Genomic DNA, 24,958 nt, shown 5'->3' on the forward strand with positions numbered 1-24,958 from the left:
GGCTTCATTTATTGAGGAGTAGTGAATGGAAGTGAATATTATGCATCAACTGTGAATATCCCAGCTTCTGATTTTACATTGGAAGGAAACACATTGATGAAGCACCTGAACTTGCTGCACTTCTCTCTTGCTGACCTCTTGGTTCAATTGTCTAAAGCTGAGATTTCCTCTTCTTGAAGCTACATTGATTCTGCTTAGTCAGATCTAACTAATGGATCCTGGCATAGTTCCAGTAGACTGGAGGTTCACAAATATCACTCCACTGTTTAACAAGGGAGTGAGGCAGCAGAAAGGACATCAGTGGTTGGGAAGCTGTTGGTGTCCATTATCAAGGATGAGGTTACAGAATACCTGTAAGTGCATGAAAAGATCGGCCCAAGTCACCATGGTTTCCTTAAAGGAAAATCATGTCTGACAAATCTATTGCAATTTTTTGAAGAGATCACAAGTAGGGGAGATGCAGTGGATACGGTGTATTTGGGCTTTCAAAAGGCCTTCAGCAAAGTGCCACACATAAGGCGGCTAAACAAGATGAGACCCATGGAATTACAGGAAGGATACGTTGGGTGATCAGCAGGAAACAGAGAGTAGGAATAAAGGGATCCTATTCGGGTTGGCTATCAGTTACCAGTGGTGTTCCTTGGGTGGCCAGTCATCCAGCTTTAGGCCAGACAGCTTGGCTTTTGAGACCTCTATCCTCCGTCTGGCTTGATGTCAAGATGAATGTTAATTTGTCCTCCATTTGGGGGTTTACGCCCGACACCACCAAATGGACAAGTTAAATGACAGAAAAGGCACTTGCTCATTAAATGTGGCGTGCACAGCTATGTTTCTGCTCGCACTCATGCGTGTGGAGGTGGAAGTGTGATGCCAGCGTGCCCCCCCCCACCCAAAAGAGTTTCTGATGCTGATCCTGCATGTCCTCCATTTTGGTAAGTTTGAAATGGCTAGGTATTCTGCAGGCGTCAGTGTTGGGGTCACTTCTTTTTACTTTGCATATAAATGATTTCGATTATAGAATAATAGGTGGTTTTATGGCTAAATTTGCAGATGATACCAAAATAGGTGTTAGGGAAGGTGGTGCTGAGAATACTGAAAGGCTGCAGAGAGACTTGGATAGATTAAGAGAATGGGCGAAGAGGTGGTAGATGAAATGCAATAGAACCATAGAACACTACAGCACAGAAAACAGGCCATTTGGCCCTTCTATTCTGTGATGAAACATTATTCCGCTAGTCCCATCAACCGGTACGCATTTCATAACCTTACAGGCCTCTCCGTCCATGCATCTATCAAATTTATTCTTAGAACTTAAGAGTGAGTCTGCATTTACCACATTAGATGGCAGCTTGTTCCACATTCCCACCACTCTCTGAGTGAAGAGGTTTCCCCCTAAAGTTTCCCCTAAACATTTCCCCGTTTACCCTAAAGCCATGTCCTCTCGTATTTATCACTCTTAATCTCAGTGGAAAGAGCCTACTCACATTTGCTCTGTCCATGCCCCTCATAATTTTGTAAACCTCTATCAAATCTTCCCTTATTCTTCTACACTCCAAGGAATAAAGTCCTAATCTGTTTAATCTTTCCCTGTAACTCAACTCCTGAAGACTTGGAACATCCTAATAAATCTTCTCTGCCCTCTTTCAGTCTTATTGATATCCTTCCTATAGTTAGGTGACCAAAACTAACACCAATCTTGGCCTCACCAATGTCTTGTAGAACCTGATCATAACATTTCAACTCCTGTACTCAATACTTTGATTTGTGAAGGCCAAAATACTAAAAGCTTTCTTTACAACCCTGTCTACATGTGATGCCTTTTCAGGGAATTATGTATCTGTATTCCCAGATCTCTTTGCTCCTCCGCATTCCTCAGTGCCCTACCATTTACTGTGCATGTCCTACCTTGGTTTGTCCTTCCAAAATGCATCACCTCACATTTGTCTGCATTAAACTCCATCTGCCATTAACTGGCCCATTCTCCCAGTTGGACCAGATCCCTCTGCAAACTTTGAAAATCTTCCCTGTTGTGCACACACCTCCTATCTGTGTCATCCGCAAAATTGCTGATCCAATTCTCCACATTATCATCCAAATCATTGATATATACAACAAACAACAATGGTCCCAATACAGATCCCTGAGGCACACCACTAGTCACAGGCCTCCAATGTGAGAAGGAACCATCCACTACTACTCTTTGTTTTCTCCCACACAGCCAATTTCAAATCCAGTTTATAACCTCTCCTTGAATACCTAGTGTCTAAACCTTCTGAACTAACCTTCCATGTGGGACCTTATCAAAGGCTTTACTAAAGTCGAGGTAGACAACATTCACAGCCTTTCCTTCATCCCCTTCTTGGTAACCTCCTCGAAAAACTCTATAAGATTCGTTAACCACAACCTACCACGCACAAAGCCATGTTGACTATCCCTAATCAGCCATTGACTGTCCAATTATATCCTGTTCTTGGAACTCCTTCCAATAACTTACCCACTACTGATGTCAGGCTCACCAGCCAATAACTACCAGGTTTCCTTTTGGAGCCCTTTTTAACAACATGGAACATGAGCTACCTTCCAATCCTCTGGCACCTCACCCATGGCTAAGGACATTTTGAATATATCAGCTAGGGCCCCTGAAATTTCTACTCTAGTCTCCCTCAATGTCAGATGGAATATCATATCTGGCCCAGGTGATTTATCTAACTTTATTTGCTGTAATGCATCAAGCATCTCTTCCTTCTTAATCTCCATCTGTTCCATGACTCTCCTGTATGTTTCCCTTCCTTCCTTATACACCAGGGGTGGCCAAACTTGCTTTAACATAAGAGCCGCATACCATAAACTTCAGATGTTTGAGAACCGTAGCAATCTTGCAATCGCAAGCCACACCCATAACACTATCGTTAGCCCCTTTCAGGTGGCCATAATACCCAAAGGTAAAGCCGCCTAAAATACACGAATGTAGCTGTTGAGAGGCCACCTGAAAGCGGAAAACCCATCCCCGAGGAGCACTTACTCTCTGCTTCTGAGCGCTCCTGCTAGGTACCTGAAAGCAGCAGCCTGAAAGTGGCTAGCAGCTTTCAGGTGCCTAACAGGGGGCAGGCTGATGACAATCAGCCAGCGACCCAACTCCCCGCGCCTGATAGCCCCCTTCCCCACTGCCTGGTGACCCAACTCCCCACTGCCTGATAGCCCCCCCACCCCTCCCCCCCAGCGTGGGACTATGGGGCTGGGGTGGCCGGCGTGGGAGATTGCCCATCCCTGGTACAGTTTTGTTGGGGAAAGTATTTTCCAATCCTTGTCTTACAAATCATCCATTTGCAAAATGCTGATACACTGCAGATTAGTGAAGAAGCACTGTTTCAAAGGGTGCAATTTGGCAAAAGATTTATTTCTAATCAAGTCTACACACCAAATGTTCCACCTAGGCACCTGAAAGCAGCAGGCTATTGACAGGCAGCTGGCACCCCGCTGACAGCCACCCTCCCCACTGGCGACATCTACCCTCCCCACTGGCGACATCTACCCTCCCCGCTACCGACACCTACCCTCCCCACTGGCGACATCTACCCTCCCCGCTACCGACACCTACCCTCCCTGTGAGCTGCATGTGGCTCACGAGCTGCGGTTTGGCCACCCCTGTTGTACATTATGCCAGTTTCCTGAGTAAATACTGATGGAAAAAAAAACTATTTAAGATCTCCCCCATGACTAGAGGCTCCTCACATAATTAACCCACACACCACCTTAATCAATTCCTTACTAATCACAGAGCACTGATGGCATAGGGATTACTTAAAGTGGCATGTGAGTGGAAAGGAAAAAGGTTGAGAACCACTGCTCTAGGGGACCAATTTTATCCCTTACTATTCGTTTACTCTTAATATACTTGTAGAAACCCTTTGGGTCATTCCATTGTTTAAAAAAGCAACCTTGTATCTTCTTTTAGCCTTCCTGATTTCTTGCTTTTCCTTGCAATTTTATACCCTCAAGTATTTCATTTGCTCCATGTTGCCTATACACTTCTCCCTCTTCTTCTGAACCAGATTGCCAATATCCCTCAAAAATCAGGGTTCCCCATGCCTGCTAATCTTGCCTTTAATCCTGACAGGAACATACAAACTTTGTACTCTCAAAATTTCTCCTTTGAAGGTCCTCCACTTACCTTGCACGTCCTTGCCGGAAAACAACTTATCCCAATCCATGCAGTTTAGATCCTTCGTCATTTCCTCAAAATTGACTTTTCTTCATTTTAGAGTCTCAAGCTGAGGCCAGACTAATTAACTTGATACTAATGGCATTATGATTACTGGCCCCAAAATGTTCACCTACACATACTTCTGTCACCTGTCCTGCCTTGCTCCCTAATATAAGATCCAGTATTGCACTCTCTCTAGTTGGTACCTTGATATATTGATTTAGAAAACTTTTCTGGAGTCATTTGACAAACTCCAATCCATCCAGCCTTTTTACAGTATGGGAATCCCAGTCAATATGTGGAAAATTAAAATCTCCTACTATCACAACTCTGTTTCCTGCAACTGTCCGCTATCTCTCTACAGATTTGCTCCTCCAATTCTCACTGTCAATACCTTTCCCATTCTTCAGCTCCACCCATATAGTCTCAATAGATGAGCCCTCTGGTCTGTCCTGCCTGAGTACAGCTATGATATCTTCCATGATGAACAATACCACTCCTCCCTCTTTCATCCCCCCCATTCTATCATGTCTCAGGCAATTGAAGCCAGGAATATTGAGCTGCCAGCCGTGCCCCTCCTGCAACCAAGTTTCACTGATGGCAACAATGCTATAATTCCACATTGCCAATCCCACACTAAGATTGTCTGCCTTTCCCACAATACTTCTGCATTAAAATAAATGCACCAGAGAACATTTCCACCATGTTCAACCTGTTGACCTAATGGTGCATCCAATTTTAACATAATATTTTCCCTCCTCCACTCCTCTATCTGCTCTGGCACTCTGGTTCCCCTCCCCCTGCAAATCTAGTTTAAACCAACCGGAGCAACATTAGCAAACCTGCCCGCAAGGATTTTAGTCTCCTTCCAGTTCAGATGCAAACCATACCTTGGGAACATGTTTCACTTTTCCTGGAAGAGAGCTCAGTGATCCATAAACCTAAAGCCCTCCCTCCTCTACCATGTCTTCAGCCATGTGTTGTCTTGCATTATCCTCCTATTCCTAACCTCACCAGCACGTTGCACAGGTAGCAATCCTGAGATCACGATCCAGGAGGTCCTCCTTCAACCTAGTCCCTAACTCCCTGAACTCTCCTTGCAGGACCTCCTCACCCTTCCAATGTTGGAAAGTAATTGGTCAAACACCTTAGTAGAAGAAATAGATGCATAGACTATTATTTAGATAGGGTGAAAATTCAAAATAGTGAGGTGCAAAGGGACTTGGGATTCCTTGAGCAGAATGCCCTAAAGCAGTGGTTCTGAACCTTTTTCTTTCCACTCATATACCATTTTAAATATTCCCTATGCCATAAGTGTTCTATGATTAGTAAGAGATTGCTTAAGGTGGAATGTGGATGGAAAGAAAAAAATTGAAAACCACTCTTTTAATCGTACTTAATTGTCTCGTTTTGTGCACGGTTCCATAATGCCTAAGGAAATGGGTCAATGACAATTTTTCTCAAGCAAAATATTTTAGAAACAATTGAGTCTAGAGCAGTAATTCTAAACCTTCCTTTCCCACTCACATCCCACCTTAAGGAATCCCTTACTAGTAATCACAGAGCACTGATGGCATAGGGATTCCTTAAAGTGGGATGTGAGTGGAAAGAAAAAGGTTGAGAACGACTGTAAAAGGTTAACCTCCAGGTTGAGTTGATGGTGAAGAAGGCGAATGCAATGTTGGCATCCATATGTAGAGGAATAGGATACAAGATCAGGGATGTAATGTTGAGACTCTATAAAGCACTGGTAAGACCTCACTTGGAATACTGTGTACAGTTTTGGGTGCCACTTTTGAGCAAGGATGTGCTGGCTTTGGAGAGGGTTCAGAGAAGATTTACTAGAATGATACCAGGAATGAAAGGGCTAGCATATGAGAAATAATTGTTGGCTCTTGGACTGTGCTCATTGAAGTACAGAAGGATGAGGAGGAACCTCATAGAGGTATTTTAATTGCTGAAAGGCCTGGACAGAGTAAATGTGGCAAAGACAGGAGGGCATAACGTCAGGATAAAAAGGCATCAATTTAAAACAGAGACACAGAAAAATTTATTTAGTTTGAGGGTTATGAGTCTGCAGAACTTGTTGCCACAGGCGGCTGTGGAAGTGAGGTTGTTGGGTGTTTTTAAGGCAGAGATTAACAGGTATTTGATTAATCAGGGCATTAAGGATTACAGACAGAAAGCCAGGGAGTAGGGGTGAGTGGAAGGATGGATCCAGTCATGATTAGAATGGTGGAAGAGATTCAATGGGCCATTGGGCCTACTTCTGGTCCAATGCCTTGTGATCTTGTGACTGTTTTATTACTAATTCCTCAATACTGTATTGTAATGTAAATCACTCCTTCTTCTCTATTTTTTAAAATGTCTCCTTTCCAGAAAAAAAAAGCAATTTTACTTTTGTGTGCTTAAAATAATACTTGGATATAAAGTTAAATAATAAATGTATGACATTTTGTGGATCAGTTGCTAAAAACATAAAGATTTCTCTGCAGAGTCAGGAAAAGAGGTAGGTGATGTAAAAACAAGGGAAATACAGTATCGTTGCAGGCAGAACAACAGATTGGATTGACGTATTTGCAGAACACATTCCATTGTCAATATGCTCATTGAAATTTATAATTGAAATGGTTGCAACCAGTGAATGTCCAGTGAGTAAGTGGTATGTATTTATCCTGAACTGTCTGATGAGAGAACAATGGGAAGCATGTAGGCAATTCTCCTAATTGTGGTAATATTGTTATGGCAAGAGATACATTGTACAATGTGTGCCGATACTGTTTTATCATTAGATGAAGGTGGCATATAAATAATTCATGAAGCATTGAAGTACAAAGTGTAGCCTCAACTATAGTCAATCTATTTGCAGGTACAGAATCTCAAAAACCAGCAACAGCACTTGTCACTTGGTAATAATAACACAACACTATCAAGAAAGAAATTTGACGGTGCGGTGCTGTTAAATGGGAACAGGGCTGACAGTACACAATTCACCAGCACCTCGTTGATTGCCCATGAAGCTTGTACTAAGATCTTATTCCCACGGTTGGAATGACCACTGAGCACTTATCATGATTTGTTGGCAATGTTACTAATAATGCTGGGTTTCAGAAATTGCCAGCAATTTCTGAAGATAATAATTGTTAATCAGAGTGAGTACTTCAGCAGAAAATAGCTGATCCTCAGGAGAGATTAATTTATTTGTTCCCTCTGATGAAGCAGGTGTCCTCTGCCTACAGAGAAGTAAGAAGCCTAAAGTTATCCATGCACATTTCTTTGCAAATGCCATTTTTTTTAATTCCCATTTTACTTTCTGCTCATCTTCTGGGGATTTAATTTCAGACTTCAGACACATATTTTGCAGGGGGTTCCAATCACATGCTTAAAGTTGCCATTCTTTGTTCCTATTGGGCTGCAGGAATTGGAGGACTGCAAGAAAGCTGAAAAGTTGTTTATTTTAATTAAACCATTGATAAATTAACAGTAAGTGCTTCTTTAATCCTTGGAAACCAACCATGTGAACAAATCTGGATGAATATCCACCTCCAAACTAGGGGCTAGGATCACAGGATGTGTATTTTTTTTTTGTAAATCATTCACTTTGGGCAGAGATGAGAATGAACATTCATTTTAGAATTCTGAATTCCACAGTAGAGTGGTTTCTCAGTCTTTTAATCAAACAAGGGATTTGTGTGCATTTTTAAACATTGGTGAGAATTTGGAGATAAGATAAAAGATCAACAAAATAGGTTCAAAAGTGACCACCGCCCCATCTCCTGTAATTGTTCTGCTTCTGTGTATGTCTAAACAAAATCCGCTCTACATTCAAATAAAGAGCAAGTATTCTTTTACCTTTCAGCAAAAAAAACCCCACAGGCCTCCTTTTGCCACCTGTCCTTGTGTCATCATTGTGTTAACACAAGCAAGGTTAGGAATTAGTTAAATGCAGAGAGTAATCAATTCACTGAAAATGGAATTTTGGGCAGATTGGATCAAAATCCCTAAATTCAGTCAAGTTCCTGCGAGATGGAAGTACATTTTGTTTGGAGTGAATTAATGTAAAGCCATGCTGATGGGAATGTGGAACAGCTCCCTTCATCAACAGATAATCCTGTCATGATCTAGAGTTGTCACTCTGTTTAGAGATCCTTGGAAATTTCTTATCAATTCTCAGTATCAGATTCTCAAATAAAGTATTGCCATTTCATGAACATTGCCATTAACACACATGGTTTCATTAAAAATAAATATGCCTTAAATGGTCTGTGATTAGTAAGGGATTGCTTAAGGTGGTGTGTGAGTAGAAAGAAAAAGGTTTGGGAACCATTGTTTTAATCGTACCTCATTGACTCGTTATATGCACCGTTTCAGAACTCCAAGGGAAATGGGCCAATGACAATTTTTCTCAAGCCAACTTTTTCAGTAACAATTAGGTCTAGAGCAGTGGTTCTCAACCTTCCCTTCCCACTCACATCCCACCTTAAGCAATCCCTTACTAATCACAGAACACCGTCCGAACCTGTTTAATCTTTCCCTGTAACTCAGTTCCTGAAGTCTGGCCAACATCCTAGCAAATCTTCTCTGCACTCTTTCAATCTTATTGATATTTTTCCTGTAGTTCGGTGACCAAAAGTGCACACATTATTCCAGATTTGGCCTCACCAATGTCTTGTACAACTTTACCATATTATTGCAACTCCTGTACTCAATACTTTGATTTAGGAATCCAGTATGCTAAGAGCTCTCTTTACAACCCTATCCACCTGTGTCACTATATTCACTTTCCAAATATTTAAATCTGATCCCTTGGTCACAGAGTCGCAGAGCACAATAACAGTCCTTTCAGCTCATCATATTCATCTATATTCATTTCATTTACTAGCTCTTGGTCTGTGGCCTTCCATGCAAGTGTAGACCTTGAACATCTGATTGGAACACTTACCTCCGTTTACCCTTTACAAATCAGCCATCATTGGTCAGAGAAAATGCTGATGCTGCAATCTTGAGTTGAGAGAAGCAGAAGATTGGTCTGTGGGTGCAAGAGATGACCAAGAAGGCAAATAGAATGTTGACCTTTATTGTTGGAGAGATTGAACTTAAAGAGAAGGGATTTTCTACTGCAACTGTACAGGGTGCTAGTGAGGCCATACCTAGGGTATTGAATTCTGGTCTCCTTATTTGAGAAAAGATGTACTGACTTTGGAGTTGGTGTAGAGGAGGTTCACCAGGTTGATTCCAGAGATGAGGATATTAGCCTATGAGGAGAGATGGAGTTGCACTTGTCTACACTAAATGAAATTCAGAACAATTAGGGATGATCTTATAGAAACAAAATTATGAAAGGGATCGATAAGAAAGTGGCAGGAAAATAGTTTCCACTTGCAGGTGAGACTAGAACTAGAGATACAGGGGAGCAGATTTAGTATGGAGATGAGGAGAAACTGCCCAAGAAGGCAGTTGCCTCATTAAATGTATTTAAGACATAGCGAAATATATTTGAACGTAATCAGGGAATTAAGGGATATGGAGAAAAGCCAAATAGGTAGAGCTGAGTCCACGTCCAGATCACCCATGATCTTAGTGAGTGGGCCGAGTAGGCAGGGTGGGCCAAATGGCCTTGTCCTCTCCTATTTGTTATGTTCTTTTTTTAGCAGTCCAACTAGTCAATCCAGCAGTTAAAAACAGGAGTGACAGAGAGTGACAGAGAGTGGCAGAGAGTGGCAGAGAGTGGCAGAGAGAGGCAGAGAGAGGCAGAGAGAGGCAGAGAGAGGCAGAGAGAGGGATCAGTTGGGACAGAGCAATGGCAACTTTGTTTTACTTGAGTGAGGTTTGTTCTGGAGTCAGATAAAGGCTGCAAAAAGCTGTCCTTAAATCTTGTGCTGTGTGATCTCACACTCATGAATCTTCTTCCCAATGGGAGAAAGGTGAAGAAAGTGTGGCCAAGATGGGATGTTTTTCAACATGTTGACTGCTTTTACAAGGTAGGGTGAAGTACAGATGGAGTTGAGGGAGGGCAAGGAGTTAGTACATTGTTATATTGACAGTCTTTGTGCTACAGTAAATTTGGACACTACCTTGCACACCAATGACCAATATAGAAGAATACATTTTAAGGTAACAACTGCACTTGTCCTAGCAAGCACAGCAAAACACAATCTGCTGGAAGAAATCAGCAGTCTAGCAGGATCAGAGTTGCCCCTGTTGTAAAGCTCCAGCAGAATGAGTTTGGCTTCAGATTCCAGCATCTCCAGTATCCAGAAAACATAGCTGTTGCTTAGTTTAATTCCTACATTATGAGGGTGACTTGTTTTACAAGATATATTATTGGACACAACATTATGGACATCCTGTTGTAGTGAAGGGTATAGTTTCTGATGAATGGCTGGGTGCCTGAAATGTTCATTGTTTCTCATTCAGTGTTTCCCCGGTTTTATTTCGGATTTGAAGCATCTGCATGTTTTTTTAAAATTAAAAAAAAAATGCAACTGTAAGGTCAGTGGGAGAAATAAGAAGATTCATAAATCACATCAATTGGCTCAAACAAAAACGTTTACAGATGGTTATCAACGGACTGCATGTGCAACAAGTTGTCTGTGGTCCAAGTCCCCATTCGAGAAGAACAAAGACCACGAGAAGAAAGACAACGACACGAACGTTTGTTTTTAATGCGACTATGTGAGGTCTAATATCCAATGACTGTGGTGCAACTTAGGCAAGGTAATCAAGACACAGTGTTACAGATACCCCGATGAACAATTCCCACAAGATCCCTTTCATTTATGCCAATCAGTTCGCTGGTTGCAAAGGATGAACATTTACCACATTGACAAAACAAGCTTAGATTTTCTAATCCAATTTATGAAGTTGCATTTAACAGACATCTTACAGGATTACATGGATCATAAATTTTTATAACAAAGGACGTTCCCATCGCCTGTTTTGACCTCACGGCGCTGACTGGAAAGAGCACGAATGGTTTTCAACCAGCCGTGGCGGGTTGTTCCAGATGAGGGGTGGGGATTTGCCCTTTGGCCGTACCATGTATGTAGCTACTTTCAGCCAATCGGTTCAAGGAATGTTCAACGTGTTTAATAACCAACACCTTGTGATTGACAGAAAGAGCAGAGAAGTACTGCAAACTTTTTTTTTGGTTGGGGGGGGGGGGGTGGTGGGGGGTGGGGTGTGGGATAGGAATATCATTTGCTTTGTTGTGCCTATATTGAACTGTGTCTGCTCCAGGAACACAAGCGAACTAGCACAATATGAGTGCCCCAGCTGCCGACCACAAAGCTCAAGCTCCAGGTCCACTCAATGTGCCCGCACCACTGACTGAGCTGGAGATCAGACACACGAAGGTGAGTGCCTTCACTCCACACTTCCTTGACATCGCCAACTCCCCCCACCACCCCTCCTTTGCCACCCGCTGAAACCCAACATCACCCACTCCCTGTCAACCTGGGGCTGACGTGGAATGGGAGCCGGGGAAGTGGGCAGTTTATTAATCGTGAAGTTGGTTTCAATGACATTTTTTTCTGATTGCAAATAAAAGCAACCGGCGAGTGCGAGACTTGTGCCTACAGAACCGGGAAGGTTGCAGATACCTCCCTGCCAGCACTGCTGCCATCATTCTGCCTCACCACTGCTGGGGGGTGGGGGGAGAGTAAAAAAGCATCTGAGTCCAATTGCAGTCAGGAACCTCGAAGCGCGGTGCGGCGAAGTTCATTATCGACTGGGATGCACAGGGTTGAGTTAGAGATGCCCCCGGCCATTGGTTGGACTCAGACCGGTGGCAGCGAGCAGTTGGCATGGCATTTGTGTTGGAAGAGGGGGGAAGGGGGGGGGGGGGGGTCGTCTCGGTGCAGATTTGGGCAAGTTGCTCATTTGTAGGTGTTTGCTTTCTTGCAGATCTTCATAAATAATGAATGGCAAAACTCTAGCAGCGGCAACAAGTTCGCAACCTACAACCCGGCCACGGGAGAGAAGATTTGCGACGTAGAAGAAGGCGATAAAGTGGGTGCTTCACTTACTCCCGGGGCGCTTTGTTGTCGCTGCGTCTGTTTTCCGTGTTAAACTCGCACAATCGCTTTTGCCCCCTTTATCACTGCAGCCTAATTTCTCTCACCTACCCAACAAGTTCCCTTCGGCGAGACCTGGTCTGCCGTAATATTACAGTCATGGTCTCCTTAGGCAGTCAGGCAGTGGATGTTGCCAACAAGGACTTCAGTAAAACATCATGGTAAGCTGATGCAAGAAATTAAGTCGTATGGGTCCTTTCATCACTTGGTAAATTTGATTCAAAATTGGCATGGACATAGAAGACAGGGAATGGAAGGGCATTATTCCAACTACAGGTCTGTAACTCAGGCATCAGCACTGGGACCTTCATTTGGGCATTAATGCTGGTAGGGTGATTAGTTGGATGTGTGAAGATGACATGAAAGTTGGCAGAATTGTTCATAGCAAGGAAGACTATCAAATGCAACTGCTGGATATTCACTGTAGGGTCAATTCGGCCTATGTGTGGAGAAATGGCAGATGGAGCTTAATCTGGATAAGTGTGATGTGTTGCACTTTGAGAGGAAAGGATGCAGCGAGGCTTTGAAAGGCATTGATGTGCAGAGGGATCTTGAAGATCTTAGCTCCTTGAATGTGGCAAAGCAAGTAGAAAGGGTGTTGAAGAAGGTGTATTGTATACTTGCCTTTATTGGTTGGGGCATGGAATATAAAAGATGGGAAGTCCTGACGGAGTTGGCTAAATATTTGATTGGCTCAAATTTGGAGCATTGGGTGCAGTTCTGGTCACCAGACTTCAGGAAGGATGTGGCGGCTTTGGAAAGGATTCAGAAGCAGTTCACCAGCATGTTCAAGACACAAGAAGTGGAAGATGTTGGAATATCAAGAAACAATGACAAGGTGAAAGAACACAATGGGTCAGACAGCATCCATGGGGAGAAATGGTCAGAACCTGTTCCAGTCTGAGCTGGGAAGGTGAAATAGCAGATATAAAAACAAAGGTAGCCTGACCCATTGTGTTCCAAGCCCAGAGGACCCCAAAACCCAGCTGCAATAAATATTCACCAAGACAAATGGATACTTAAACAAAAATTCCTCTTAATTATCTATAAACATGAATAAAGAATCAAACTTTAACTTATCACTATTGACTTACTTAACCTAACTTAACCCCCTTCTAATTCTAAGCACACATGTATGTAATCTGTGCCTAAATTCAGAAAGGTTCTTTGGTTCACAGTCCAATCTCACTTCTCATTCCTCCAAGTTCAGAGGTTGCAGGCAATTCTTGTACTGTGCACAAAATTTAAGATTTATAAAGTTCACCAGGCTTTGGTGCTTGAAAGGTAAATGGTTTCAGCTCAGGAAGGTTCTTGTCGGTTTTCAGAGAGAGATTTGTTGTTCCAGGACATCCACAACTGATGTAATTCCATCAGCCACTCCAGTTTCTTGCTGATGAAACTTGCCCCTTCAGGGTTCTCCAGGTGATAACCTCTTTCTTTCAGGTCACCACAGAGTTCCTTTTTGTTTCTCTTAATCTTAGTGAAACATTAGACAGCCAGTCCTCTCCTCTTGCATGAACCACAAGGGCTTTGAACAGTCCATCTTCAAAAAGGGCTTTCCATAAGCTTGCCAGCTTGTCCTGTTCCAGTCCCAGCTACTTCTGCTGGCTGTAACACTGTACGAGTGATCTCTGCCTGTCTGTCTGTCTGTCTGTCTCCCTGCTTCCAAAACCACATGACCCTCTTACAACAAGCTCTCCTCCAGACAATATGCGGCTCCAGCAAGATCTTTCATCTGTTGCCTTTTGTAAATAACAATCCATTAGTGAAGTTCCTTGAGCACTCTTCAAAGCTCTTGAAAAAGGTCCGAGGCCCCGATATGTCGAGCATGGGGAAGAGCTCCAGTATTTCAATTAAGATCTGTTTTAAAGAATGTGACCTACTCTAACAAACCTTTACAAATTTATCTCCCAAAAACATATCTATATACTCTGTCAGAATTGAAACTCTCTCATTATATGACCAGGATGTTCCCTTGATGTGAGAATATAAAGGGAGGTTGGGCAATCTTGGATTGTTTTCTTTGGAGCATCAGAGCCTGAGGGACGTCCTGTCAGAAGTTTACAAAATTATAAGAGTCATAGGGATAAGGTGGAAGTGTCAAATACCATGGGGTATTTTGACCATGGGGTAATTTACCATGGGGTAAATTGAAAGTGAAAGGGAAACATGTTATGGAAGATTTGCAAGGCAAGTTTTTTGCACATACTGGTAGTTGCTTGGATCATGACACCTGGGGAGGTGTTGGAAGCTACATTTAAGAGGCATTTAGACAGGTACACTATAAGGTAATGAGTGAGCGATTAAAGACCACGTTCAGACAGATGTGATTACTTGAAACAGACATCATGGCTGGAATGGACATCGAGGGCTAAAGGCCTATTTCTGCACTCTACTGTTTCTTTTAGAGATATAACACGGTAACAGGGCCTTCTGGCCCATGAGTCCATATTTGATGTTCTATTTAAGGAAGAATATAAATGCAATATAAAGGAAGAATAGCAGTTCAAAGATGGTTCGCTGGACAGGTACCTCAAATGAATGGTTTATCTGATGAAAGCAGCTGGTATAGGCTTTAAATAGACACCAAACTGTGTTATAAATGGCTGTGTTTAAAACATGTGACAGTAGCAGCTGCATCAAGGACATCACAGATGATATTGCCTTCCATTTTATTTTTCTGCATAGGCATGTTGGATTCACCAGTTAATAAAAAAGATTGTGCGATGCTTATTTAACCTTAGTCAACTTTAATTTTAGGAAGGGGAAGCCAAAGGACCATTGCCTTGTGGTGGAGAGGATTAATAGTTTCTAGTTCCTGGGATCCACATATTTGAAGACCTCTCCTGGGCCAACACAACAAGGTTCCCATGAAGGAGGCACATCAATAGCTTTACTTTCTAATGAGTTTGACGAAATTTTGGCATGACGTCAAATACTCTCTCAAACCTCAGCAGGTGTATTGTGGAAAGTATACTGATTGGTTGCATCATGACCTGGTTTGTAAACTTCAATGTCCAGGAACTCAAGTGGCTGAAGAAAGTGGAAGACCAATCAAATTCATCACGGGCACTGACCTCCCAGCCACTGAATGCATCTGCATTAGGTCCTGCCTCAATAAGGCAACCACTATCTTAAAAGAATCCATGACCCTATCCTTATTCTCTTGTCTCAGGCAGAATATGTAGAAGTCTGAAATGCAATACCTCTAGTTCACAGCAGTTTTTCCCAACAGCTATCTAGCTCTTTAACCCCCCCCCCCCCACCCAACCCCCATATTTACCTCAATCCTTTCTGAACATTATTTCAAGACCGTCAAAGATCTGTTTGCACTACTGACTCAGCACATTTTTTTCATCATAACCAACTGTGAACATTTTTTTCCCATTCCTTTTATCTTACTATCTTTTTATTTTCTCTTCTTTATGTGCTGTCATGAGCGTTGTGTACCTGGGAAGATGCAGCATGTAAGACTTTATTACTTTTGTACTTTGGACTTGTGTATATGGCAATAAACTTCATTTAATCCTTTATAAAAATACAGAAAGGAAAAAAATTTTATTGAAAACTGACTTTAAAAAAAAATATATCTGCGGCATCAATTGCTACCACAAGGAATTAATCAATTCACTATTTGGACAGAAGATAGTATTCAGAAAGAAAGAAATGTTATGAATATGTTTTTGTTCCTTTCGGATCATCATGGTCTGTTTACCAATCAAGACTGGCTGTAGAAACAAGCCAGCCAATTCAGCAAACTCCCATAAACAGTAATATAATTCAGTAAAATCCCTGTCATCTGGAATTCAAGCATCCAGCAACCTCAAGCAACCAGGAAAAAAAAATTGGAGAAAATAAATTTTAAAAAATTACATAAGTTTAAAATGGCACCCCCAAGTGGTTACTTCGCCGGACAAGCAGCACAAAATCTCAAGCAACTGGCAAATTCACTTATTCGGCATCTGCCAATCCCCTTAGGTGCTGGATTCTGGAGGTTTTACTGTCATAAGTAGAAAATATTGATTTTGATGTAAGTAATGGCCAAATATCAGCAGCTACTGCCCTTTAAATTAGTGACACAAGACACTGAGATAGCAGTTGGGTTTTGCTTTAACATCCGAAAGATTCAACAATGATAAGGGGTTTATATCATTGGATGTGATTGGGCGGCAGGGGTCTATTGGCTGAAAAAGCTCAATTCTAAAATGTTTATAATTAAACATTCAACAATGATAAGTTGGAGTGTCAGCCTGGATGATGGCACTCAAGTCATGAACCCAGAATGTTTTGGATAAGAGTGCAATCCACAGTAAACATCATTAAATATATAAGGACATAAGAAAATAAGACCAGAAGTAGGCCAGTCACCCTCTCAGGTCTGCCCTGCCAGTCAATGAGATCACAGCAGATCACGCCTCATTTTCTCTTTTGTGCCAATCACCAATTGCCCTCGATGCCTTGACCTTTCAAAAAGTTATCCACTTCCTCTAGAAATACCTCCAATATCTAACTTCTACCCCCTGTGGTGTAGAGAATTTAAGGAATCCACCAAACTCTGCAAGAGGTAATGTATTTCAGTTATAAATGAATACTGTAACTATAATTTTTGTTTGAGATTCTCCTACTAGTGAAAAATTGTTGATATATGAAACTATCAGATATGTTATTTACCACCTTAGACACATGGAACATAAAATAAATCTCCAAGAAATGTTTAGTTATAATCAAATCATTCCTGTTCCAGTTTCATTACGCAGTAACTTCAGAAGTAACTCTAACTTTTTAATTTACATGGCTACTTTTTTAAAGAGCCTTTTTACTATATTGGAAGCACGTATTTGTAATAATAGAGATCGTTGTTGCAATGCAACTAGCAATGCCCTACTGTTTGATTAGACTTGGCTACCACCAGGGACTGACATAGAGCAGGACACACAGTATGCAAGATCTGTAATGGTCATGGCCTGCCTCATGGTGCTGTTTACAACAACGTTAAAGTAAAAAAACCTTTTCCTTCATTCATGTGTTGTCTAAGAACTTACCCATATGAATACAAGATGAAACAGTATTCAATAGAGCTTAATGAAGATTGCCATTGTAGTGACCTCCAGTATTCTTGATTGACCATTGCTGAGACTTCATTCCTATTAAATATTATTTGCAAACTGATTCATCACTAATACAGTGAGTTACAATTGAGACATATAAAGAACACAGAATATGGCAATGCAGGATTAGGCGCTTGAGCTCACGATATATGTACTGAGTACAATGCCAATTTTAACTAATCCCACCCTCTATCTAAAGACATACTTGTGGATGTAGTATAGTTAGATATCTTTTTTAAATTATAAAAATTTTAGAATTGAGCTTTTTCAGCCAATCACATCCAATTGACCTACAAACCCCAGTATGTTTTTTTGTAGAGGGTGGGAGGAAACCAGAGCCCCAGGGAAAACCCATGCAGACACAGGGAGAACGTACAAACTCCTTACAGACAGCGTGGGATTCAAACCCCACTCCCGATCACTGGCGCTGTAACAGCGTTGCGCTAACTGGCACGCTAACTGTGCCACATTTGATAAGGTGCCTCATCAGAGAGTATTTCAGAAAATAGAATATCATGGATAGAGTATACTTTGGTGAACACAAAATAAACATCAATGTGTCTATTTGCAAAATGTAAGAAATGGTCTTTCATGCACTTTGTGCTGAAATCTCAAATGTTTGCAATTTACATTAACTGATTTAGATGAAGGCACCATAGATATGATGTTAAATTTGTTGATGACACGAAGATAGGTTGAGATATAAGTAGTAAAATGGACATAAGAAGGCCACAAAGGGTTCTCAAGTGAACTAAGCTCTGGCAAATAGATGATAACGTAGAAAAATAAGAAACTGCACATTTTAATTTTTAAAAAGTTTAATAAGCATTTATGTTTTTCTAAATGTAAAACCACTGAGATGCAGAGGGATCTATTTGTTCTTTGCATGACTAGCAAGAACTGAAGCTCAGCCCGCTCCTGTTCGTGCTAATGATCCACGACTGCGTTGGCCAGATCCAGCTCCAGCAGCGTCATTAAGTTTGTAGATGACACGACAGTAGTCGGCCTCGTCGCCAACAATGAAGGGTCGCACTGCCGAGAAGAGGTAGAAAATCCCATGAAATGGTGCAACCTGAGTCTCCACATGGACAAGGTGAAAGAGATGATCGTGGATTTTAGGAGGACCAGGAACGACCACCCTCTACTACACATCAACTGCCCTGAAGTAGAGAGAGTGGAGACCCCCAAGTTCTTTGGGGTTCATTTAACTAGTGCTCTATTGTGAGCACGCAACATCTCCTCACTTGTCAGGAAGGTGCAACAGCGACTGCACGTCCTGAGAAGAATGAAGCGGGCAAGGCCATCATTATGCGTGCAGAATCATTGAGGAACCCTTTCACCCTGCAATCTTTCAGCTGCTTCTGTCCAGAAAGAAATACAGGAGGATCAGAGCCAGCACCATCAGGCTGAGGAACAGCTTCATCCCACGGGCAGTGAGAACGCTGAATGACCAAAGGAACTATTCACACTAACCATCTGAGACTTTCACATACATGAAACAATGTTTATTTATTTGTATATATGGAGAATTGTCCTGCATAAGTATTGTTTCTCTGTATGTGTGTTATGTCTGTTTGTGAGTCTGCATGTTTTGCACCGAGGACTTGAGATCGCTGTTTTGTCTGGTTGTACTTAAGCAATAAGTTTGACTTGACTTGAGAAGACTTATTGAGTTATAGCAAATAAATTTTAAAAATGATGGAATATTGTGGTTTATTGTGAGGGGAATTGAATACAAAGGTGGGGAGGTAATGATTTAGTTACATCTGGAATTCTGTGTACAATTCTGTGCGGTTGGCGTAACAGTTAGTGCAACACCTTTACAGCGCCAGTGATCAGGACTGGGGTTCGAATCCTGTGCTGTCTATAAGGAGTTTGTACATTCTCCCCGTGTCTGCATGGGTTTTCCCCAGGGGCTCTGGTTTCCTCCCACCATTCGAAACATACTGGGATGTAGATCAATCGGGTGTAATTGGCCAGCACGGGCTCATGGGTTGAAATGGCCTGTTACCTTGCTGTATCTCTAAATTTAAATTTAAAATTTAAAATAGTGGAGGGATGATAATGTGTTAGTTACAGTTTAGATTAAGCTAATACCTGGAATGGGCGGATATCTTGTAAATAAAGAATGCATGGGCTAGGCTTCTCTTTGCTGAATTTTAGAAGAGTGAGAAGATGTTTGTTTGACAGGGTGGATGTTGAGACGTTGTTTCTTCTTGCAACTGAATCTAGAATTTGAGTCCTGTTATAAAATAAGTTAAGAAAGAGATGAAATGATTTTTTTTTGATTCAGAGCATCATTAAAACTCTTTCTCAAAGAATAGTACAAACAAATCTGTATATTCTTAAGGCTGTAACACATACAGGCAATTTCTGGGTGATATATGAGTTTCGTATTTGCAACCTTGCCAGCAAAAGGTGTAAGATCATAAAAATAATTTAATTGCTGGCAATTCATTCTGAATTTTAAATTCCTTTAATGTGTATATGTTTGTCATTGCTGTGTCAAATTTCTGAGACCACCATGGTGCTGGCTGGAACTCCAATTGGAAATGGAAGATTGGGATTGGAGGTAGCAGTTAGTAGCCCAACACAATTTTTGGCTCAGCAGGCCTGACTACGTTAGCTATCGTTCATGCCTATCAAAGTTTTTTTTGTGATATTTTATCATTTTAAATATATTTTGCAATCAACAATCATACTAAATACAAAACATCAAGATAACCCCTCCCTCCACCCCTCCCCTCTGAGTCCTATTAAACTGAGAAAGAACGTAGAAAAAGAAAAAAAAAATCATCCAATTATCAGTGCATACAGTAAAACAGATGAAGACACAATAATAGCACAGTGTTAAAATCTTTATAGAGGTCTACTGGCTATCCAGTAGCAATTGTAACTCCATATTAGTGCCAGTGAAATACCTATATACTCTAAATAAAGTTGCCAGATTTTTAGGAAGGTGGGAATCCCTTTTTGAGATTTATACGTGACCTGTTCAAGTGGAATGCAGCTATTCTTCTCCGAAGACCACATCCATGAGTAGATGGGATTCAGCCTTCTATGTTACTGCTATGCACTTCCAGGCCACGCTTAATGGAACTTCTGTGAATATAATTTGAGAATTAATTAGTGATCTACCAACCAAGGTAAAGTTCCTCAGAAGACAAAGCTCTGGGGCCTTTCAATCTTCAACGATAGTTCAGTGATAGTTAAATATATTCTCAGATACATCTGAGATCGGAAATGTGCTTTAAATGTGGTGTGGAGATTTGGACCTTAATCCATTCAACCTGGCTGTGCATAAAGTCGAGATCCTTCTGGGAGGACCTGGGGGACATTCTGGGAAAAAAAATACAAAGATGGATTTTCCACAGGATTCGGAATTGTACCTTTTGTGGTTTAGACTGTCCAAATACCAAGTTCAGTTTGTGAGGGTCACCTTGGCGATAGCCAGAAAATGTATACCAGTCACGTGGAAGTCTGACTCCCAACTAAATATTACACAGTGGAATACAGAAAAGCAGAGTTGTATTCCCCTGGAGAAAATTGCGTACAATTTAAGGAGAAAATATTTCACATTTGTTAGAGTGTGGCATCCCAATTTGAAACTCATAGATACACAGACATAATTTCACCCCTTTGGAATAAAGGAAATGAAGTAAACCATCTCAACAGGGATCAAAGTGGTGGGACGTGGCGCAGACGATGTGTCTTTTTTGTCCCTTACCCCCTTTTTATTTAAGTACCTGGGTTTTTTTTTCAGTTTTTCTTCAGTTTTTTGCAAGGGTCATAGACCTCAATGGTATTTGTGTTTTGTGCATTTGAATAACTTATATAACTTTATTCTCAGTTGTATTGGGCATGGTGGTGGTGGGGGGGGTGGTGGGGGGATGTGTGTAGGGAGGGGGAAAACAGACTCTGTTACACATAAGTGTTGTAAAACAATGTTTTCTTGCCTGAATTTGTACGAGAGTTTGAAAACCAAAAATAAAATAGTCAAAAAAGAAAACTTATACATGCTTAGATGCCATTCTTACTGAAGGACCTTGTGCGTTTTGTGAACCTTATTGTTTTTCTAACTTAATGTATTTTCTATTGTGGATTCTATACACATTGCCTATGTCTGCAAAGTGCCGATTCTTTTAATTTTCCATTTCATTAATCTTACTATTTAACAGGCTGCCCTAAGCCCTTCACATTCATTTTCGAAAACACAATGAGATGCGGTTTGAATCAAATGCTTTCTTATGCAATTAGTCCTCGACTTCAACCATTTCAGGTTTCCTTTTAAGATAAGTAATGAAGACTATCATTGTGTGTTCATCCAAGTGTCTTAAAGCACTTCCTGTTTTCATTACCAGAAGCTCATACGTTGTACTTGAAAGGCAAATTGTAAATGCTGCAGCAGGATTCAAAGAGGTGGGGCAAATATCAAGTTAAAATAAGCCAAAAACACTTTTGTTTTAAAGAAAAAAAACTCAACTTTATTCTTTAAAGACACAAACAATGCAAGGCATGAGGGAATCACATCTTTTTGGACGTTGCTTTTGTTAGTTTACTGAACTTTTGTTCTGATTTCTAAAGACAAAATTGTGAGAAGAGATATTCATGAATAGTTTGTGGAAGTTCAGGCTACAAACTAAATTATGTAATTTAAAAGGGAGAATTTTGTTTTGCTGAATAAAAAGGTGCAGATTTATTTAAGATTAAATTACCGGCATACTGATATTTGACAATGCAGGAGTTAGAGATGAAATGCAATTGAATTACCTCACTCTGTTTTTTGACTTATTGCTTGAAGCTTGGTTTCACATGCATTTATTCCCTATACAAAGCTGAAAGAATGGATAATGTCAGGTGCTTTCATTGAACTAATCACTAGGGAGAAAAAATGTTGCCACAGACATTACATTACATTTTGTTGGTTTTCCCCCTACATTCTTTCTATGTTGTTCATCATGTGCACCGCATGAAGATTATAATGAACGTGCAGATGTTATAAACAGGCAATGATGCAAATGAATGTCTGATTAGTCCACTTCTGAAAGAAAATTGTTTCAATATTTGTATTTGAAACCACAGTAATGATGAATTTCAATTTATTTTATCTTTGAAATTGTCTAATCCTATCTTCAGATTACTTTAGTATTACACTTGGAGATAAAACCTGTAGGGTATGCAAAGGGCCTGGGCCCGAAATCTTGGTTCCATTTTCTATGGATACTGCATGGCCAGCTGAATTTCTCCAGCCCATTTAAATATTGCACCTGACAGCAGCATGTGCAGACTCTCTTGACTAATGGCATCCTGTTTTCTCCAAGAAAGCAGCGAGGAGTCTTCTGCTTTGAATTCAACTTATTTCATATATCAGTTAAGTATTAACCATATTAATGTGAAACTCGAGTCAGAAACCAGAAAGGAAAATAGAAGATTATTACGCTGGTTATTTTTATTCAAGATCTAAATTGACTTGCTAATGTTTAAATTTGTCTGTCACATTGTACCTGGTGCAGAGAGAAAGGTTCTCCACGAGCAGTCTAATACTTCAATTCTTAATGTTTATACAGCCTACAAAGTAGATGATATCGATTGCCAGACCTTGACAGAATAGTAAGATAAGCCTCCTAATGTAAAAGTAAAATTAAATATTGTCTTTTTGAACCATAAGAAAAACCAAACCAGAGTCTGCCTCAGTATGGGTATTTGGAGTTCCAAAGTACAAAACTAAAAATGGCCTTTGAGCTCATTTTCCTGCAGTTTTTGAGCTCTGGATAGTTACAGAGCTTATCAGCAAGCACAACTTATTAAAACTGTTATGATTGTGGCTCAATTTAGTCATTTATTTTCGTAGCACCTGTTAAGCTGCACACAGACGCACATGTCCGCCCACACGCGTACTCCAGCAAACTCAGAACTGGACTCACAGACTCAAATATGCATTTGGCCTTCTATTATAATCTGCAAAGAAGGCCTACTAACCTCAGGTTTGGATATAGGTGTTTTTAATCTAAAATTTGATTAAGTGAAATACCATTAATCAAAAAAACTAGATAAAATGCCATGTGGGCATTTTGGTGTATGGTATGTGTAGTGGTGGAGAGTGACATGCTATTAATTTGGTAAATTGAAGATATGTATCAGAAAAAAAGAGGCAATGGTGTTGTATCAATAATCCATCCATCCATCATTCCTCAGCATGCACTGATATTATTTGGCAGCAAATGAAGGATCACCACTGAACCTTCTCTTTTTTGCCTACTTTATTAAAGGAGAAGCACAGAAATGTTGTAGGAACTCGGCAGGTCTCACAGCATCCATAGGAGGTAAAGATATATAATCGACATTTGGAGCCTGAGCCCTTCTTTAACGTTGAAGAAGTACTCAGGTCTTAAATATTGGTTATGCATCCTCACCTTCCATGGATGCTGAGAGACCTGCTGAGTTCCTACAACATTTCTGTGCTTTTATTGCAGTCATAGCATCTGCAGACTTTTGTGCTTAGGGTGGTTAATAATCACCTTTAAACAAAGTTCTGGCCTTATTTTCTTTAAAGAATATCAGGTCTTTCCATTTAACTGATTCCTATCCTTTTAATATGACTTTTGATTTGTCAAAACATTCACCCCTGAAACTGCAATGTTGTATTCAGACACTAGAAAACTGAATGTGTGTGATGATGCGAGAACATTTATTGCCATTATGTCGTGCTAAAATCTGATAGTCATACTCAGTGGGTCTGGCACCATCTCTGGAGAGAGAAAAATAATTAATATTCTAATGAAACGTGCAAGGACTTTGAACATTAACCATATTTCTCCCTCCACATATGCTGAATAAATTATGTTTTTATTTTGGACTTCCAGTACTGTGATGTATTTCACTTTTCAAATCTGTATTATGAATTATTAAAATGTTTTAACCGTGTTCTTCCTGTACTGTCCAAATGCTATTGAATCTCAAACACCTTATGTTATGAATTGTTTCCCTGAAGGTGGAAGTTGACAAGGCAGTAAAGGCAGCCAGAGACGCTTTTCAGATTGGCTCAGTGTGGCGCAGGATGGACGCTTCTGCAAGAGGAAGGCTTTTAAATAAACTTGCCGATTTGATGGAGCGGGATCGTGTTGTACTGAGTGTAAGTTCTATGTTACTCTTTCACATTCATACTTGTGAAGATTCTACATTTATTTTATTGAAACACCAGTATAATGACATCGCACTTAATAAATAACGCAAGCTTGAATTTAACAGAACTTGTCCGATCCTCTGCTTTTGAAATTGTTTGCACAAGTGCAAATTACTTTTATTTCTACAATTTTGGTAAAGTTACACAATGCTGCAGCCCTCTTTAGTCAAGTCCAGTTTCTCTTCAGAACTGAAATTCTTCATCCTGGGCAACATCCTGGCAAATCTCTGCATTCACTCCAGTGCAGTCCCATCCAATGTGGTGACTTGACACACAAAGTATACAATGGCCTTAGTAATGTTTCAGAAAATTATACTATCACATCCCAAACCTTAGGTTATGTACCTCAGCTAATGATTATCAATTTCCTGTGAGCCTTCTTTACTAC

The 24,958-nt window shown here is 40.7% G+C and overlaps 1 protein-coding gene across 2 annotated transcripts in view; it reads left to right on the forward strand.

The window, feature by feature from the left end:
* The first annotated feature begins 11,229 nt into the window (after nt 1–11,229).
* The window catches only part of LOC138740375 (retinal dehydrogenase 2-like), a 70,578-nt gene continuing 56,849 nt past the window's right edge, over nt 11,230–24,958 (forward strand). Inside the window, exons 1-4 of one of the 2 annotated variants that reach the window (XM_069892929.1) lie at nt 11,230–11,333; nt 11,444–11,559; nt 12,110–12,214; nt 24,379–24,519. In XM_069892929.1, coding sequence (XP_069749030.1) covers nt 11,467–11,559; nt 12,110–12,214; nt 24,379–24,519 — 339 coding nt within the window. In that variant the 5' untranslated portion in view covers nt 11,230–11,333; nt 11,444–11,466. Of the gene's footprint in view, nt 11,334–11,387; nt 11,560–12,109; nt 12,215–24,378; nt 24,520–24,958 lie in introns of those variants that run through there. The other variant, XM_069892938.1, reaches the window with a different exon arrangement.

The sequence above is a fragment of the Narcine bancroftii genome, chromosome 1 (assembly GCF_036971445.1).
Source record: "Narcine bancroftii isolate sNarBan1 chromosome 1, sNarBan1.hap1, whole genome shotgun sequence".
NCBI lineage: Eukaryota > Metazoa > Chordata > Chondrichthyes > Torpediniformes > Narcinidae > Narcine > Narcine bancroftii.